We start from the raw sequence: 20,747 nt of genomic DNA, 5'->3' as shown, positions 1-20,747 counted from the left end.
AGACTTGTGGGGCAATCTGAAGTTTTATCAGAAAGGAATATTTGCGGAGCATAACGTTCATCTAAAAAATAGCATGGTGGACTCTGGAAGGAAAAGAACTAAAGCGTGGTCCTGAGCTTGTGAGACACAGAACTCTCTCTGCTGTGAACGGAGTTGAAACAGCTTGGGCGTCTGTGTGCATGCTGCCGTCTTTACAAGCACACTGAGCGCAACCTTTCTTCTCTCCTTCGGAGGCAAGCCCTGGCCTCTGCCTCTAACGACAAGCGATCCAGCAGAGAGAGACACACCATCTGCAGGAGTAAGTTTTGGCTCCCATGGCTCCCATCTGCAAAGCTTTCAGGGTGGTCTCCCAGGAACCACGGTATAGACAATCACCTTTCCCGCTTCCCTCCTCCCATCTTCAACTTTAAAAGGAAAAAAAAAAAATGTTGACTTTCCTGACTTGAGAACTAGGCTGTTTGGAGGTTTTGGAAAGTTAATCTTTGATTCTTGTCCTATTTCTTCATGTACTGATGTAGTGCCTATAAAGGAAACCCCATAATCACATTTCCTTCTTCATATTTCAGTGTTTCTCTTGCAAGTCCTTCCCTACAAAATTACCAAGCCAGAAAGCTTTGGGTTTTAAAGAGGTCTTGATTCTACAGTTCTATTTTACCCAGTTTGAGTTGATTCTATGGTTCTATTTTACCTAGTTTGAGTTATGTTTGATATCTAAAGTACAAAAGGCCCAGATTTTAGAAATGCATTTTACACAATTGAATCTGTAATACAATAGGTGCTTGGTTACCTTATACCTACCAATCTCCCTTTCTGTATATTTTTTTCCCCATGAACTAATTCAAAACGCTGCTGCAATCAACCACATCTCTGCCAGATACACTGAGGCTCAAGTCACTTGGAACTTTTTCCTTGCCTCTTTAAAAGGCTCACCTTAGTTCTCTGCTAATGGGCCCTGAGGACCTCTGACTTCTCTACCACTTCCAGCTATGGAGCAAGTCAAAGTCTGGCCACTCAAGGACTCCAAACAGGGACGACGGCTTTGCTGAATTGGGGGAAGGCAAAGAGGAGGTTGAGCAATACAGGACCGGATGGAATACTCTGGTGACTGGCATAGTAAGCTGGTTAAGAGCATGGTCTCTGAAGTTCATGGGGGTTCAGACTGGGCTCTGCCACTTCCTAGCTGTGCTCCTTTGGGGAAGTCATTTAACGTCTCTGAGTCTCAGCTCCATCGGTTGTTAAAAAGGATGGTGCTAATGATAGCGGCAATTCCTTAAGATTAATATGAGGATTCAGTGAACTAATGACCGCTAAACTGCATAGTAAACAGAGCACTCAAGTGGTTAAGAAAGAAGCCCGAAAACACCTCCCATGTGTACCTCCAACCTAAGAAGACTGTGTTCTTTATCCACTCGGGGTGGACACTTCCCTAATTTGCAACCTGGAGCCACCCAAGCCCTTGCCGGCACCATAGCCCGTTTCAACAAATCTTCTCCTTCCCACACTCACAAGTGTTTCTTCCATTTTCTGAACTTCTGTGAGAAGCCTGACCATTTCTCCCTTTTCCACAAGACGGTGTAATCCACACAGGGTCTTGTGCACTGTGCCCCAAACAGGCCAAACAACTCCCATTTGGGGCCAGCATCGAATGAGCTGGAGTCTGATTATAGCCTAAGGTGCTCTCTGAATCACAAGTACCCCAGATCTACGCACTAAGGGGGCCCTGCAGAGGAGGGATCCTCCACCACGGCACTATCAACATTCTGAGCCAAGTCATTCTTCGTCGTGGTGGCTGTCCTGTGCATTGTAGGAAGGTTAGCAGGGTCCTCTGCCTCTATCTCAGAAGATGGTAGGTAGCACACCCTAATTCCTGCTTCGAGAATCAAATATGTTTCCAGAAACCGCCAAATACCCCTGGGGCAGCAAGGGGTGGTAAAAGACCCTCAATACCCTTCTTTCCCTTTCTCCCTTACATTGAGAGCCACTGCTCAAGAGAATGAAGAGAGACCCCAAGTTACTGTCTTACTTTTCTACTGAGAAAGCAGACCGAAAACAAACAGATCTTTCCTAACAGCTGCATTTATGACTGGCACCTTCGAGACTGTCATGACTAGCTACTGTCAACAGAGAAAGTCACAATCGCTAAGCTCTGGTTCCTCTTCTTTAAGATGGAGATAACTATACAAAGGTTTAGGACTGTTTTAGGCATTCAATTACCTGATGCATACATAAAAAGCAAGGTGGCCCATTGTTAAAGAATCAGCCTCCCAACCAGGCGAGTAGCGTTCAATCCCTGGATTGGGAAGATCTCCCTGGAGAAAGAAACGGCAATCCACTCCAGTATTCTCGCCTGGAAAATTTCTTGGACAGGGGAACCTGGAAGGCTACAAAGAGTCGGACATGACTTAGCGACTAAGCAGCAATGCATACCTAGTGCTTAGCCCAGTGCCTGGCACATAGCAGAAAGTACAATCATTCAATTAAACATGGTACAATGGTCCCTAGAGCCGAAAACATTCCCCAGAACAGGTAGAAACAGGAGAAAACAAGGACAACCCAAGGATGGCGTGAGAAGCAGGGGCAAGCAGGTCCACGCATTTCATACTAAAGAGAGGCAGAAGGGTGTCTGTTTCACTCATGGTGAGTTTCTCATAAGGCTTCACATTTTATCCACGAAGGTTCCACCCACATGTATCTCCCCTTCCAAATCCTACAGGAGTTCCCTGAGTTACAAACACCCCACAACTTCAGACGGTTGCATCGTCTCTGCCTAAATCCCCCATGGGGCAAGACCAAGCTGTGGGGAAAACGGTGCTGGGTATTAGGGCAGACTGACCTCAAATTTCTTTTGCACGTTTCATCACCCTGATAGGAATTTTACAAATACCGTGTTTCCCTATTCTCCCTCCCTTTTCCTGTTTCAGAGTCACAGTTCATAAAAAAAAAAAAAAAAAAAACACACACACACAATCGTGTTCCACTTTTTCCATCCATCTCTTGTTCCATTAGTAAACCAAGGAACACTGGCCGTATGGATAAGTGCGTGAGGATAAAGACAGTTATCCTGGAAGTCTGGAGGAGCTCTGTAGAGGCAGTCACTTGCTGGGTAACCAGGGTCAGTCAATGAATGAATCTCCACTAGCCTCAGTTTTTTCATCTGTGCAACAGGATCTGTGTACATCTGTGTACATCTCCACCGTACAGATGCAATGATCTCAAATATGCAAAGTTCCTGGCTCAGACCATGTACATACATATGTTAGTCGCTCAGTCATGTCCAACTCTTCACAACCTTATAGACTTTAGCCCACCAGGGTCCTCTGTCCATGGGATTATCCAGGCAAGAATACTGGAGTGGGTTGCCCTGCCCTCCTCCAGGCGATCTGCCTGACCCAGGGATTGAACCTACATCTCTTACATCTCTGGCATTGGCAGGTGGGTTCTTAACCACTAGCATAACCTGGGAAGCCTCAGAACATAACAGAATAAATGACTGTTATTATCACACACCAGAACTATACATAAAGCCTCTATCCTTCAAAGTGTCCAAGTTTACCGACAGGAATGCTCCTAAGATAATTCATTTTTTCCCACATTCTCCCCCTGTCTCCGACATTGAACTCAGAGATCCCTTATACCGCTCCTCCCTCCTGCCAAAACAGATAAAAACAAACCTAACTGGAGTCTAGGATAAACCACCCTATTCAAGCATGGTTTGTATGTTTCGTTTCATCAGCTGCACTGTTTTCCATGATTGTTCCAAATGCTTGACATTCTGGCAGCAGGAGTGTAGAAACACTGGGTTCAGCCTGGGGGCTTAACCTTCATCACATGAGTTTCATCGCTGTTCCTGCTGCTTTTTCTGTTCCAAACACATTTTGGGGAGAAAAGCAGTTAATAATGAGGAACCTATCTATGCTTTTAAGAAAATTAAAAATCCCAATACCTTCTGAAATAACCACTCACTCTTATCAGCTCAACTATGAAAATACAGTGGAAAAAAGTCATTTCTGAAATAAATCAGAAATGTTTTCCTCAAGTAAATGAGTAATTACAGTGACTCTTACTGTCCCATGGTTTGGGAACTATTTTTAAAGGATTCCATAAAAATATATCTGAATTTTCCATTCCTATATATTTAAATGAATTTAAGACTTACAAAGTTAAAGGCAATTGTCAAAAATCTGTTTATTTTCTTATTGATTTTAAAATGAGATTGATAAGAAAAAACAAAAAAGGCAATTTTTCAAACTAATATTTAAAAGCATGCTTAGAACTAATGATTTCAGCCTGCATGTATGATTCCAACTTCTACTGAGGTAATATTTGGGTTCTGTGTGAGCACGCATGAACACTATCTGCAAATGTGAATAGAAAAAAAAAAAAAAATCCCACAAGGGGTCATCAATTATTACAAATTTGTGGGCTATACTAGCTCTTCAACTATGACAGTCTGGTAAGCAAACACAAATGAGTGACGTTCATAAACATGGTGTTCAGGGTAATTTCCATAACCAGAACCACGAACAGGCCGTAACAGCCATTAAACCGAAGTGGCAGTGTGTTAATACTCCATTCCTACCTCGGCTCCTAGCACAACGTATAAAATAAAACCTTGTAGTCAATGTTAACTGGGCTACCTTCAGCTATTAAAAATGTATTCTTAGCATGGCATTTCTAAGCATAGAAGATCTGAAAGTCTTTATCTGTTCCTTCTCAAATTTAAGAGAAAAATGACAATCTCAAAAACCACAACAGCCTAAAGTAACCCCAATCTCATCTTCTTTCCCACGGTATGTTGAATAAATCACTTATCAGATGTATACAAAGAATAATTCGATTATGTGAAAACATTTAAGGTGTAAAGAAAAAGCTGAAAAGGAACACAAAGAAGATATTTGGTCAAGCCCTTGAGATTTAAGAAAGATATTTCTCTCATCTTAATTATAGTTAACTTTAAAAAAATGTTGCTTTTACTTTACTGAACTTCAAAAAGATTTTAAGGTGCCTAAATTATATCTATTATGGACTAGGAAAAGTGAAAGACCAAAAACTCTGCTAGAAAGTGAGATGCTATCCACAGCAAAACAGAGATGGCAGAATACCCCTTCTGCCCAAAGCCAGATGTAAATCACCTATAGAAATAAGATTCCACTGAGAGTCATACTAATAATACATTCATTCCTGACAGAAACAAACGCATGTTTTCACTTCTTTCTGGAGAAACTGAGGCATTCAGGATTTCCCAAATGTCTCCAAGATGAATGAGTGGTGTCTGGCTGATGATTCACGAGTCCCTGGCACTCAAACCTACCTTTTTTTTCCATTCCGTGAAAATCTACAAAGAACACAGAAATCCTGTTTAAAACTTTAATCCTTCTGAAAAACAGGATGAGGCTTTATAAGTTTGCTAGGAAGTCTTCCTACTAAAAACTACCAGTTTTTGACAAACTACTCGAGTTGATCTTGAAAAGTATACATGAGAAAATATTCATGAAAATTCCGAAAGCATGAATGGGTAAAGGAAGGAGACCAGCTCCATCACGTACCAAAACACATGATAAAGGTGCAGTCATTGAGTTGACGGTGGTTCTTGAACAGAGAACAAAATGTTTAGTCTGAGGGCAGGAAGGTGGAGGTGGAGTGGGCTGGACCACCCCTCCCACTCCTTAAACTAAAATAAAATATATAGGAATGAAAAATGTAAATAAAGATACATCTTTTATTTTCACAAAATGTCACTGATACTCAAAAGAAACTTTCTGGAAGTATCTATAAAAACTAATACCTTCAAGGGGAGTGATCTAAAATGAAACAGAACTGTGAATATTTATGCATCGAAAGCACTGCATCCACATTTGTAAAGCAGAAACTTAAGAAGATGGTAGGAGAAACAGCAACTCTCTAATTGTATGAGACTTTATTCATCTCTCAGTCCACAGCAGAATAAATGGACAAAGAGTATAGAAATAATGTAAAAGAGACGTAATGTGCAAACCCACATATAACTCTGGACCCTGAAAATACGAATATACCTTCTTTTCACATGTTCAAAATACAGTCATAAAACTACCATCTATTACGCCACAGAAGGTCTACAGCTAAATACATGAAATGAATGCATGTATGAAAGTAACTATAAAATGGAGGTACAAGAGAGATGAGGTGACGATGAATCTAGGATCCTGGAAGTAACTCTACACAATTAAATAGAGCCCTGACACATGCAAAGGGTAAGAACTTTCAGTTCCCCTAGTCGTTTGTTGTGATCACTTTTTTTTAAAGAAGCCACAGAATCCCTTGAGAAAAAGGTACTTAAAACCATCTGGTACTTCCTAAAATAGCCAAGGTAGAGGATTATCTATTTCTTTATATAAACTAAAAGAACACCACCTCCTACTGTATTTTCATGTTTAATTAACTTCAATGACAAGCTCATTCCTGGGCTTTGCTTAAACTTAATATATACAAATTACTTCTTCAAGATCTGTTTTTGACAGATATGGAGACCATCTTTCACCCCACTCCCCATAACAGCCTTTCACATGTATAGAACGATGCTTTGTAGACTGACCTTTTTAAAACAGCCAGCCTTAAAAACCCTTCTCACAGTCCACATCTTTATTCCCTGATGACTGTCCTCACTGAGCTGGGACTACCTCCTTTGTCTGATGGCTTCCAAACCAAGAAAACGTCCTCGAAGGTTTCTGTTTCCGTATGTTTAATTTGTTTATATGTATGCACTAACGCAAAGTCTTAAAAAACATAATCTGTTTTTAAAGTTCAAGTTACATTGTTATGGAACTCATTTTGCCTTCACTAAAATAAAATTAAAAAAAAAAAAAACAGGGCTGAGTTTTGATAGAATTAATTCACAACCAAATTTTATTTTGAGAAACTGCTCCATGATGGTTATTTCCTAAAACCATACTTGCCCTGTTTTAAAAATGCCATCCTTCTCACCATCGTCACTTATTTCCTCGCACATTCTGAAAGGACAATTAATTCTAACTTGTCATGATTTGCATTTTCTCCATTTCAGGTTAACTTCCTTGAAGGTCTTCACAGCCCACGTGGGACCAAGTTGCCCACGCTCCCTTATTCTCCGGCCCGGCTGGGTTTCTGTCATAGCACCTAATGCAGTTTGCTGTTGCTCTGCAGCCAGTTTGCTGATCTTCTGTCTTCCTGTGGGAAGGGAGATCCTCATCTGTCTGAAGCAACACAGGGCCCTGCTCACACAATGCTGGCTCGGAGTGAACAGTGAGGCTCCATCAATTCAGGATACAGAGAACCAACGTTAAAAGCGCTGTCCATGCATGGGAATTGGCCACAGTCACTAAGCTATTAATACTGACAGATAATCTTTAAGTGGGCTTCCCAGGTGGCGAAGTGGTAAAGAGTCCACGTGCCAGTGCAGGAACACCCAAGAGTTGAGGGCTCAATGCCTTCAGGAAGATTCCCCTGGAGAAGGAAATGGCAACCCACTCCAGTATTCTTGTCTGGGAAATCCCATGGACAGAGGAACCTGGACGGCTGCAGCCCACAGGGTCGCAGAAGAGTCGGAGGCTACTGAGCGCACGCACATGCACGGGCACACATACAATCTTTAAGCAGATTAATTATTAATAAATTAATACTCAGAAGCAGTGAATTCTGATAACATCCCATAATGCACTGATGCCTCCAAAGCAGAAAAACACACCAGGCAAATTCATTCAGTCAAGGCAGCCAAGCAGCAGCCAATGAAGCAGGGCCTCATAGCTCTTTTTGTTTTTGTTTTCCCAGAACAGCTGTCACTGCCATCACACATGCATGTACAGACAACTTTGGAGCATGTCATGAAATATTTCTGTTTGTAAAATAGGTCTATCTTTTCTAGAAGGTTGGAGCACACCATCAACTGAAGGCACACGGTCACCATCTTTCCTGGCAGGAACCCAATTCTAATAATTTCCAGAAGCCTCATTTCATTAACGTATCTTTGCATGCGAGGGTGTACCAAATGAGACAAGCTAATTTCTGCCTGAATGTTTTTTGTTTTTTTTTTTTTACTAACTGCACTGAAATAACAACTTCTAGGGCCATTTTGTAGTTATGAAAGAAAGGGTACATATTTATCCTTTATTGCATATTTGATATATATATATATTTATATATATAACATATATTCTATATTACATATGTGTGATATTTGAGTTGTGGGCTGGAACTTTCTTCTGCTATTTTAGCAACAGCTGATGCTTTAAATTTGGTTTTCTTTCAACATTCCTTTTCATACTGGAAAAAAAAAAAAGGAATGTTGAGCACCAAAGAATTGATGCTTTTGAACTGTGGTGTTGGAGAACACTCTGAGAGTCCCTTGAACTGCAAGGAGATCCAACCAGTCCATCCTAAAGGAGATCAGTCCTGAATATTCATAGGAAGGACTGATGCTGAAGCTGAAACTTCAATACTTTAGTCATCTAATGTGAAGAGCTGACTCACTGGAAAAGACCCTGATGCTGGGAAAGACTGAAGGCAGGAGGAGAAGGGGACAACAGAGGATGAGATGGTTGGATGGCATCACCAACTCAATGGACATGAGTTTGACCAAACTCCAGGAGTTGGTGATGGACAGGGAAGCCTGGCATGCTGCAGTCCATGGGGTCGCAAAGAGTTGGACACTACTGAGCGACTGAACTGAAACATTCCTTGATAAGTTTCTTTTACAAATAGCCCAATCAATTTAAGAAATACCAAAGGGATTTCTTTATAGAAAAAAAAGTTGTGGTTTTAAGTCATATATAAATTTTAAACATTTCCTAATAATCAAATGCAAAACTGATCACATCTCAGAACCACTACTTTCACAGCCACAACCACAACAGACCATGAAGATAGTACATAACTCACAAAAAATTGAATGAATGGGCTATGGGTGAGCATATATTTTGAAAATCAGTTTGGTGGTTTCTCCAAAAAGTTAAGCGCAACACTGTCATAAGACCCAACAATTCCACTCCTAAACAAGAAAAACAATCTACACAAAGGACCTGCAAATATTCAGAGCAGCATTATTCAAGTACCCCTCCCCCACCAAAAAACAAAAAAAGGCAAAACACCGCAAACAGCAAGTCTATCCTATCCACACAATGGAATGAATCATGCGCAAGGACAGAGCTCCTGACACCCGCTATGCCACAGAGAAACTTCAAAAAATTCCACGAGTGAAAAAAAGCCAGGTGCAAAAAAAGCCAAGGTTCCATGCACGTGAAGCACCCACAAAAGCCAAACGTAAACTCAGACAAAAAGTGGATTAATGGTTGGATGGGGCATGAGGGGAGATAAAATGTTCTAAAATTGATTAATGGAGATAATTGCATTATTCAGTAAAGGAACTAAAAATCGCTTGAAAAGGCCAACTTTTAAGATCTGCATTATATGCCTCAAAATGGTAAAGAGAGAGGGGGGAAAAAAACCTTGGGCTGGGAAGAAGCATCCATAAAATGAGAAGTAACGTGGGACATAAAAGATCTGGGTGACAGTGAACATGTCTTGATTAAAGCTAACCCCTATCCATTTGTAAATAAAAAAAAAAAAAAAAAGTCACTTACCACGATACCCAGAAGACCAAAAGGAGTGGAGAAGCTTCTACTTTGGTCTTTAAAATAATAGATAATACCATTAGCTTAGGGGTTTCACCACAGAATTATGGGTAACCTCAAATAGAAACCAAGTTTCATTCTAGGCTAATCATGACAACTGTCAAGACTTTTAAAAGCCCACAAATTAAACTCACGTGAAGTAAATCTAATGATTTCCACTTAATCCTCAGAAAAACAGGACTGTTAAAATATGTTTGTAAGATGTTTGTAAGAATAGGTCCCTGTCATGAGGGTTAAAACAAAACTCCTACATTACCAGCAATATGATAGAAATTATCAAATTCAATCTTTTATGACTTTCCATCTAGAGCTTTTTGTCTTCCAGGCGGTTTCAACTCAAAAACAAAAATTAAGTTTAATTGGTTTACTCTGAAGTTTACTGAAACCAAGTGACACAGACCACACTGCTTATTCGTCTCTACATCTTCAGGTAGCAGAGCCTCATTGTGAAACATACTGGGTTTCCTCCTACCCTTTAAGTATCCTAATGTTTGTAAATGTTGCTGCCTGATTTTTTCCATGTGGTACAAAGTTTGTATTCACACAGCCTTTTTTTTTTTTTTCAATGGAGCACTAGCACAAGTATGCCTGACTCTAAGAGGGAGTTGAGAGAGAAAGGCAGATATACAGACTATAAAAGAATAACAGAAAAATGTAATTACTAAAAATGTAAAGGTTATGTGAAAATTACTCAGAAAAAAACATAAAATGAGAGTTTTAGCTCCTGTTTTACAGTCTAGAACTTTGAATCAATAAGTATTTTTAATCAAAAAAAAACACCAAAATCCTATTTTCAAATGGTCTATTAACTCAGCAAGAAGCTATTTTCCTTTAAAAAAAAAAAAAAAACCTTAAAATCCTAAGATCATGAACTCAAATTTTTATCAGTGTTTTAGTAGCTAAAGTTACCACCTTACTAGGCAGGTCATCTCACTTAGAAATACTGAAGGTAAAAAAACATATATATTATTTTGTCAATCATGAGACAAAAATATATAACGCCTACAAAGCTGGATAGGAGACAGGTTTCATACTTTCACACAAAACAATGGGAACTGGTTAATTTTATACCACTTTCCATAAATTCACATCCCGAGAAAATCAGGTACACCTGTATTTTTAAAGCAAAGAGAATGGGGAGAGGAAAATCATTTAGCAAGTTACCCAGATGCACAGCTACCCAGGATGAAAGCCACAGGACAGTCTCAGCTCTTGCACCACCAGCAAAACATATGCCCCACATCAAAATTTAATTACACTGCACAACACTTTGTGAATTGAGCTTCATATTTTTATCGACTGCTCTGCTTTTGAAAGGACAGTTTCCTGAAGGAAAGTTCCAAGAATTGAAAAGTTCCAACACCCACATACCAGAAAGCGTTTCCTGAATTTTGTTACAGGAACTGACTTCTGCTGTAATTTTAACATTTACTTTCCAGAGGAGTTTCATTTAAAAATTTTTGTTGCAGATTCTTTGCTCAACACCTAGACAATGCTCTTGCTTAAAAGGGTGGGGGGGGGGGGCGGGTAGAGAAAAAACAAACTTTTATTTCAATTTCAAAAGTTGGGATGTGATTGACTGACTCACTTGTACAACTGACTCAGTTGTAACTTTTTCCCTGGGACCAAAAACAACTGCCACCTGACAGGGGACGGGGGTGGGGGCGTGGAGTTAGCAATTTTGGGAGGGAGCCCAGAGTAGACATGAAAGGGTTGATTAGGTAACCAGGTCCTTAAGAAGTAATTCTTGGGAAAGCTCGGCTTGAGCAAACGTTGGAGGTTGCTTCTTGGTATCTCCCTTTTCGTGTTTTAAACATAGGTGCATTTGGACATTTGAACTAGTAGAGTTTGTAATTGATACGTAAATTTATAAAAGTAGACATCTTCCTTCTGTACCAACCTCTAGTCTATTTCAATGGGGGGGGCGGGAGGAGGAGGAGGAACACGTGCACCGATGAACATATATTAAATCAGAATGTAATGGCATTGCATGATATAGTTTATATGACACTGTATCTCTCTCACACACACCTGATTTCACCAAGAGTGGTAGGTGGCCCTCTGGCCTCAGACCCAGCAGGGCTCCTCTACCCAAGCTCAACCCTGGACCTACCCACTAGGAATCTCTGGGTGGGGATGGGGGGAGTGTAGAATCTGCGTGTTCAGAAGCTCTCGTGGTGCTTCTTGTGTCTAGTCTGGTTTGAGAACCTTGAGCTTAATATAACCACCCTGCTCCTAAAATATTCCTTCACTTTTATTTGTTTCATTGCCCAATTGAGTGGTAAGCAATACTGGAAAGAAAGGCAAGATCCTTTGTGGGTAAAACACCGGCAAGCCAGTAGTGACTCAAGAATCATCTCCTGAACTCTCCCCGGCCCACCCAAACAAAGGATCAAGTGGCCCACAGGCCTCCAGGGGTTCACCATCACATGAGCCATGGGGGAGGAAGGACAATCCTTGGTACTTTCAGGACGTGGGGGAACTGTGGGTGTCCCTCTGGAAACACGACACCTAATCCCCAAATCAAGACAATTTAGCTGTCAATAGAAATACAATCTATTTCCCCCTTCTGTTTGCTGCAGTTCCCTTTTGACAAGATGTCACTACTGGGATTTCCTCTTAATATATTAAATCTGACATCAAATTACTGCTTTGAGTAACAGCCTTAAGAACCTGACAGGAGTTCCAATCTGGTTAAATTAAAAGAGAAGCCAATAAACCAACGCAAGAAAACAACAGACGTTCACCAGAGAAAAAGACTCGCAGGATATTAAGTCGGCTGGCTTTGTGGCCCTCAGGTTAAGCTTTAACTTGCTATGGGTAGATAGGAAAAGGGGAAAGTTTGCACAGGGGCGGGATTCTCAACACTGATCGCTGCCAAGACACAAAAAGTCAGTGCTGGGATGGTTATTAAAGTTAATTTTTACTTTTGGGTCTCCAAGGCCATTAACACCAAAAGTTATAAATCTTATCCACCCCCCTCCCCCAGGGCCTAAAGCTAAACGTCATCTGCTACAGACATACTCGAGCAACATATTATTTTGTGTTCTACTTGCTGTTTTATTTTGAGCAAAGGAACACATTTACATTCATACAAAAATGAATGAAGGGGGATTTTCTTTGTGGCACGGTGGATCAGAATATGCCTGCCAAAGCAGGGGACATGGGTTCGATACCTGCCATGGGAAGATCCCACATTCTGCGGAGCCTGCAGCTGCAACCACTGAAACCTGCTGCCTAGAGCCCGTGCTCCGCACCTAGCGAGCAGCCCCTGCTTGCTGCCAAGTAGAGAAAGCCTGCACACAGCAACGAAGACCCAGCACAGCCAGAAATAAATAACTTTTTAAAAATAAAATGAAGAACATCTGAAGCAAAGCTAAAATACTACAATCTGGCTCCCCCCGGTTTTTTTTTTCACTGAAGGAAAAAGGATAGGTAACCATTTAAGCTGTAAAAGTTATGCACCCAACCCGTATCAATAAAATGAACCACAACAGAGAGGTAATGACACCCAAGCTTGGTATGTTTGTACTTCTGAGCCAAGAAAAGTTGTCCTCAGGGTGCCCGACTGTATTTCCAACTGGTACGGAAAGTAAAGTCAGAATACACTGCAGTTGGTAGGCCTTTCTCACCACCATGTCACGTACAGGACTTCCCCTTTCAGAGGACAGATTTTGGAAATACATTTATCGTCCTATCTCAGGAAGAAAATGAAATGGAGAACTTTGCTAACGGAAAACTAAGTTTAGATATTTAGAAGCAATCAAGTTGTGTGTTACAACTCAAAGCAGTTATGAAACTAACCAGCTTTATAATTCCTCCATTTTACAACTATTAAGTAAATACGTAGATTCCCATGCTCAAAACAAGGGACAGCACCCAGATAAGGGTGATCTCTCTTATTGATGATTAAGATAATGAATATATTTGATATTTAAGTTGCTTAAATGAAGCATTCACTGAATTGCATTTTCAAAATAGTATAGAACCAGTTAGTGAACACCTTTTCATGGTACAGTATGGAATCCCCTAACTCTCGTGAGACCGCTTGAGTCCATTTTGCCAAAGAAGATCCCCATAAATCAGATGATTAAAAAAAAAGACTCAATTCTCCTACGACCTTCATCATGGTAGAACCTGTCGTCTGAGCCAGGAAGCTCAGTTGGGCTCTCAGGATGAACTAGAAGGAAATCACTTAAGGGACCTGTTTCTCTTCTGTCCAGGACACAGTTTACAATGGTGTCATGAGGGAAAAAATGAAGGCGTTCACTGGGGCAAAATACTGCATAAATTATTTCCCTCTTGAAATCACTTCCTTGAACTGCACTTTCCAAAACACCATTCTTCTTTGATATTTGCTCATATTTAATCAGTTTTTTTGCTTTCATGAATTTTCTTCCAAGGCAATCTTTATAAAGCTCATAAATCGGGGGTGGGGGCAGAGGATGGGGCAAAACTGGTTCCATACCAGTTTAAGGGCCCTGCCTTTTGCAAGGGAAAACTTTCCCCACCAGAGTCAGAGATCCACCAAAAACCAGCTTCATAATAATCTTGGGAACAATCTGACTTTCCTCTGTTTTTTTTTTTTTTTAAACGTCATTAACTTTAGGCAAATTCAAACAAAAAACCTGTGGGAGAGTTCACTAAACCTAATTTCCTTTTGCAGTTTGTCTGAAAACTTTTTTTTTTTTTTTTTGAGATGCTCTCAGCCACTAAAGAAACAAGTTCAACCCCCCCCATCTCACTGGAGCACCCCAGCCCACCCTACCCTGGAGGTGGGGGCGGGGAGGACAGACCAGGGCTTCTCAGGTAGCACAAGGTGCATTTAAAACCAGTTAATCCCTACCGGTAGTTGAAGATACATATATATTCCTTTCTAATATTCAGGGACTGCTTCAATGAAAGGGTTAGCAGAGATGAATCAGACAAAGCCCTCTTTTCTCTTTTACCCATCAACACATTCCTCAATATAAGGCAAGCTAATCCTCATAGAAAAGGATAGATCTACAAACTGATAGGATTTTATACCTTCCCCTACCCATCATAGGGTTTACCAGTCCACAAAAGATGGTCGGCCAGGCTATATAGATCTATGAAAACAGTTTCTAAGAGCTTTAGGTCAGAATTTGGAAACTAAAGCCATAGTCTGTAACTATTTCACATTAAAGGAAGCAAGTTTGTTACAATTCTCACAGGAAGTATCATCAATGTATCTGCTCTGCTTACAGATTCCCAAGAACTGCACACACTGATCTGAGAGAGGAGGCATAGAGTATGCTCTGCTTTAACAACCTTGTACTTTTAAGTAACTGCCTTTCTCCACAATTCTGAAAAGGCAAACCATATATTTGACGTTCTCAAAATACTGACCCCAGATCTAATTTTTAAAACTTAGGCAACTGACCTTTCATTCAGTAAATGTCTTCCATATCTAGCAGAAGACATAACACAAAGCAAAACAAAACAATCAATTTAGTACTTTCTGCTTTAAAGTGAAGGAGAGGATTATGCAACCTTAACTGATGAAAGTTCACAAGCCAGAAGATACTTAAGTAGTCTCTCCTTTGTTCAAAGTACTTCTAGCTTATGCAGGGGACACTAAAAATATGAGACAGTATCTTAAGGAGCTGACTACAGAGAAGAAATATACATGAAAAATTAGTCACACACCATCCAGTGCTACAAAATGCAACTTCATCTAAGTTTCCATCTACCTCTTCTACTCAAAAAACAACAGAAAACAAATTATTTAAGCAGTGCACAATGAAACTATTGTGGTTAGAACAAGCTGAGCTATTAATGTTTAGATCCAGTGAGTCCAAGAATCTAAATTAATTGTTTCAAAAACCAACGGGTGCGGCAAGTGGCACATGGACAAGATGTCACTGCCCCAGACTGTACATCACAGGTGACGGTTCCTTTGCTATTAGCACTGCTTGGGCAGCGGGGCCCAGCTTGAGGGTTTCCAGAAATCCAAGAAGACTTGCAATCTTCTCCATCTGTTCTCTCTCTGGATGTCGGAGAGACACTGTCCCACAAACACAATGTCTAAGTGAGCTTGAACCACATTCCAGCTATAAGTGAAGACAATGTGTATTCATCACTTGTAAAACACAGCCCCAAAAGATACATGCACCCCGATGTTCATAGCAGCACTGTTTACCATAGTCAAGACATAGAAGCAACTTTAAAATCCATCCACAGGGGAATGGATAAAGATGTGGTGTGTGTATATGTATGTATGTGCGTGCACGCATGTGTGCTAAGTCGCTTCAGTCGTGTCTGGCTCTTTTCGACCCTGTGGACCAAAGTCTGCTGGTTCTTCTGTCCATGGGACTCTAATGGCAGGAATACTGGAGTGGGTTGCCATGCCCTTCTCCAGGGGATCTTTCCAACCCAGGGATCAAACTCACGTCTCATGTCTCCTGCACTGGAAGCAGGTTCTTTACCACGAGCGCCACCTGGGAAGCCCCTGTGTGTGTATGTATAATGTGTGTGTGTGTGATGGAATGTTACTCAGCCTTTAAAAAGAATGAAATAATGTTATTCACAGTAACATGGATGGAGTCGGACACGACTGAGCGACTGAACTGAACTGATACTGAGTGAAGTCAAACAGAAAAAGAAATGATATTGCTTACATGTAGAATCTTTAAAAAAAATACAAATGAACATAAAACAGAAATGGACAACAAACGAACTTATGGTTGGGGTGGGGAAGAATAGTCAGGGAGTTTGGGACTGACACGCACACACTGCTATATTTAAAATGGATAACCAACAAGGACCTACTGTATAGCACAGGGAACTCTGCTCAAAGTTATGTAACAACCTAAATGGGAAAATAATTTGAAAAGAACAGATACATGTATATGCATAACGAAATCACTCTGCTGTACACCTGAAACACAACATTGCTGATCAACTGTACTCCAATATAAAGTTTATAAAAGCAATAAACTACTGGAAAGTTAAATAAATTCTGATGTTCCAGTGTACTGAAACACTGGGAGTTAGACAAAACAGTAATTTTAAAGAGTAAGTAACAGTTTAGAACAATGCTTATCATATAATATTGCATGAAAACAAAACTCAGATTATATCTGTGATGAATGTAACTAAAATGATTTCTAGACCCTCTGAAGAAGAAATACAAAATAAATAAAACACAGTTATTGATGTGGTAAAAAGAAAGAAGGCTTCCCAGCTGGAAGCTAGTGGTAAAGAACCTGCCTGCCAGTCCAGGAGACCAAGAGATATGGGTTGAGTCAGAAAGATCCCCTGGGGGAGGGCACTGCACCCCCACTCCAGTGTTCTTGCCTGGAAAACTTCAGGGTCAGAGGAGCCTGGCAGCTTACAGTCTATGGGGATTGCAAAGAGTTGGACACAACTGAGCATGTGAGTGCGTGCTCGCACACACACATAGGAAAGAAAAGAAAATGCACATTTACTACTTGTGAGAGACACTCCCATAAAGCAGACATAATGCAAACAAGACATCATAGCCTTGTGGCTTTGTTCCTAGTTCAAGGGCACCTCTGAAGGCCAGGTAGAAGAGCGGAATGTGTATAGTCTTCCTATTTCAATCACCAGCAAATTGAACAACCATGCTGATAACTCGGATTTCTACATCTTGCAGCAGAGTACTTCTGGCAGAAACTGTTTTGTGCCTTTAGATTGAGGCTTTGCAGCTCCCCTTTTACACCTCATCTCAGCATTAAAGAGGCAGCCTGGAAGTGAGGAAACGCTGCAGGCTGCTCAGGAGTCGGACACTGCTCCACCTGGGTAACCTCAAGCAAGAAAAGACTGACTGGGCCTCAGTTTCCTGAACAAATGTGTAAAAGAAAAAGTACTTACCTATTTAAGTGACTGCAAAGAGTCAACCAGGTAATCCAATTACAGCTGCTGTGCCTGGCACACAGCCATGTCCAATTTAGCTATTACCTCATTTTACTCTTCATTAGTTTAAGGGCACAGACACTGAAATCACTCACACCTGAGTTCAAATCCCTGCTTTCTAGCTTTGAGCGCTGTTAGATGCTATTTAGTTTCTTAATCACAATATCTTAATCCAAGGTTTTGATGCCCTGGACCCTTCGGGCAGTTTACATTTCAGTCAAGACTAGTAAAAATCAAGATGCAACTGTAGTTTCTCAGCAAAGTTTTCCTACAACACGGCCCCAAGAATCTCCTTCTTAGAAAAACCAATAAAATCGGGGCAGGGGATAAACCACTGAGAGGAGAGGATTAATTATATACAGAGCATATAGGAGACACTCTATAGAGTGAAGTTCTCTTCCTATGAAGTTCTATCTCTTAGGAAAAAAATGTAAACTCATCAAGCCTACCCTTCAACAGGAAAGCATCTATTTCTCTGACATATCTGGGTCTTCAGACCCGACTTGTGTTTAGCCTTGTAAGGTTCCCCCAAATGACTCTACGACCTCAAAAGCAACTTGAGGAGCCCTCCAATTATTTTAAACGTGACACCAAAGGACTTTCTAATAAAACTGAAAGTTAAAAAAGACGGCATATCTAAGTTCTTAAGCCTCCTTTAGCCCCAACTGCTGTCACTACTAAAATGACAGCCACACAGCAGTCTGAATCTCATAATCACTGACGCCTTGTCATCGCTCTTAAAGGCTCATTTACCAAAAGGAAAAAAAAGAAGAGGTAACAAACCAGGGAAAGTCAGAGCTGGAGGTTCTTACTATAGTGTTCCTCTGACAGCAACTGCTGTTCATTATCCTCTCCCTTCACCAACGCCGGTACATTCCTGGTCTTTGCCTACTCAGCAGATTCACGAAAGCTGTGCCGTTTTATGTGCGATCGTACGTTTTGGCAGTAAAATTTCCAGTTACTTACCTGGCAAATTCTCAACCACCAAACCCCAAGGCGAACTGTTTCGCGTTAATTGATTTCCAAAATGCTGCTCAAGGCATTACCAGAGGGAGGGGGGAAAAATCAGGAGAACCTAAATGAGGTGCACAAAGAAACTAAAGGACGATTTGGGCAAAGGCAGACAGGTTAAGCCAACTTGATCTCCCTGAAAATAATTATGGGGGTTGGGGGGCGGCCAGAGAAGAGAAATCTAACTTGAACCTTAACTTTAACTCGACCCCTCTTCCTGTCCTCTGCAGAAATGGTCTAGTACGTCCTCCAGACTTTTTTTTTTTACTTTTAAATCTGACATAAATAACGATGAGAAAGCAATGACAAAGCTGCTTCCTGCCCGTCTTCTTCACAGTACCCCAACCCTTCCCCTGCAACCTTCCATCCCCCTCGCCACTCACACACATTTGGAAAAGTTTCTCAGTGCCTGCCTTACCTTGACTGGGCTGCCATAATTCAGTCTGTAGAGCTCAAGGTCTGCCGTCCATCAGCGCCTCCAAGCCGCGGCCCTCCTGCCGGCGCCGCGCTCACCATTTGCCGGGGCCGGGCGGGGACGATTCCCCAGCGCGACTCCCCGAGGTGACGGGACTACCTGCTCCCGGAGCCCAGCCGTCCTCAGCGCAGCCTCCGGCTCCGAGCGTATTGGCTCGCGCTAATCCTGATAGACATCCGGGCACTGGGGCCTCTGCAGGCGCGCTCCACTCCGGACCGGCCGGGGGAGCGTCGCGTCCGAAGCCGACAGCGACCGCGATCCCTGCGGGCGACTCCGGAGGAAGGGACGCCTCGAGGGCTCCCTCGGCGCCGAGCCCACCAAAGCGCAGCTCCCGCCAAGCGGCGCTGGCACGCCGGCTCGCGTTAGCAGGGTAAAGAAAACCGTCCTTGGGCTCACCTCGAGGTGTCCGAGTTCGCCCGGACACCCCCGCCCACAAAGTTCTGGTGGTACGGCCCGACTCCTTAAAAGGGCAGGGCGCTCGGCCCGGCGAGCCCGAGGCTGCGCCGGGCGGGGGCGCCGAGCTCCGAGCGCCGACGCAGCCCAGCTGGCCCGCTCGCAGCCGAGCCCCGCCTGCAGGCTCCTGGCGACCGCTCTCCTGCCAAGGTTTTAGCAATGTACACACACGGCCGGAACACGCAGTACCCCGACGCTCCGAACTCCAGCCCCGGTTTGAATCGGTGTTGAATATTGGGGCCCCAGAACCTGAAGTGAACTAGGAATTAAAAAACACAGCAGCAGACCAAGTTCTCTACTTTTGATCGTGCCAACGCTTACAGTCAGGAAATGTGTGACTACCGCACACTTGTTAGACTTTGTTGGCTTTCAGTTTTGATTTCGTTTCACTGAAACAAATGTTTACAAAACGCCCTCTCTGTTACTGGACAACATGCAGACACGAAAAGGCAACAGCAACTCGTTTGGCACCGAAAGACGTCATTAAGGAACTGACCAGTTTTTAGAAAATAACTTAGCATGCAAGCCGACAATATAATAAACGCTATAAGTACAAACGAAACCGTGTCCTACTGGGGGGACCAGGGAAGGCATTTAAACTCTGCCTAGAGCTAAGCAAGAGACAACGTCGCCAAACAGGAGGAAAGGTGGGCTTCAGCATCTCACTGGAGACCAGCAGCACGCTGTCGGGGGCTGAAAACTTAAATGCATGTCCCCCTGCCGCCTAGAATCATGACGATGTCACAAAACTCGCAGAGCTACTCCAGACTGTATTACTAAGGAGCCATGGACAGAGAAATGTTGACATCTGCCTGAAAACTGCAAGGCTGTGGGGTGGGGGCTGATGGGGTAGGAGGAAGGCACAAAAGCATCTTTATAGTGGTTCTCAAAGTGTGATTCGTGGTCTCCCGGGAGTCCCTGAGACCTTCTCAAAGGTCACAGCTATTTTTAGAATAACACAAAGACACTGTCGTTTTCACTGTGCTGACATTTGCACTGATGGTGCAAAAGCAATTGTGGGGAAACTGCTGGAGCCTTATCACTCAACAAGGCAGTGGCTCTTCACCACACATTAGCAGTTAAAAAAAAAAGTGTTTACATATATCCTTAATGAAATGACCAGTAGTAGGGATTACTACTTTTATTAAATCTTGACCCTTGCATACAGGTCATTTTAGTGTTCTTCGTGACAAAATGGGAAAGTAGTCATGTATGGATGTAAGGGATAAAGAAGGCTAATCACCAAAAAATTGATGTTTTTGAACTGT

At 42.1% G+C, this 20,747-nt stretch overlaps 1 protein-coding gene across 8 annotated transcripts in view; it reads right to left on the bottom strand.

Moving 5' to 3' along the window:
* AFF1 (ALF transcription elongation factor 1) overlaps positions 1 to 20,747 on the bottom strand; it is a 194,913-nt gene that overhangs the window by 119,892 nt on the left and 54,274 nt on the right. For 2 of the 8 annotated variants that reach the window (XM_061420743.1, XM_061420744.1), the window contains exon 1: positions 18,970 to 19,526. The exons of the other annotated variants lie outside the window; for them this stretch is intronic. In XM_061420743.1, coding sequence (XP_061276727.1) covers positions 18,970 to 18,986 — 17 coding nt within the window. In that variant the 5' untranslated portion in view covers positions 18,987 to 19,526. Of the gene's footprint in view, positions 1 to 18,969; positions 19,527 to 20,747 lie in introns of those variants that run through there. 8 annotated transcript variants of the gene reach the window in all.

The sequence above is a fragment of the Bos javanicus genome, chromosome 6 (assembly GCF_032452875.1).
Source record: "Bos javanicus breed banteng chromosome 6, ARS-OSU_banteng_1.0, whole genome shotgun sequence".
NCBI classification, from domain to species: Eukaryota; Metazoa; Chordata; class Mammalia; order Artiodactyla; family Bovidae; genus Bos; species Bos javanicus.
Note: the sequence above shows the minus strand (reverse complement) of the source record. Positions and strands in the feature narration are given on the sequence as shown.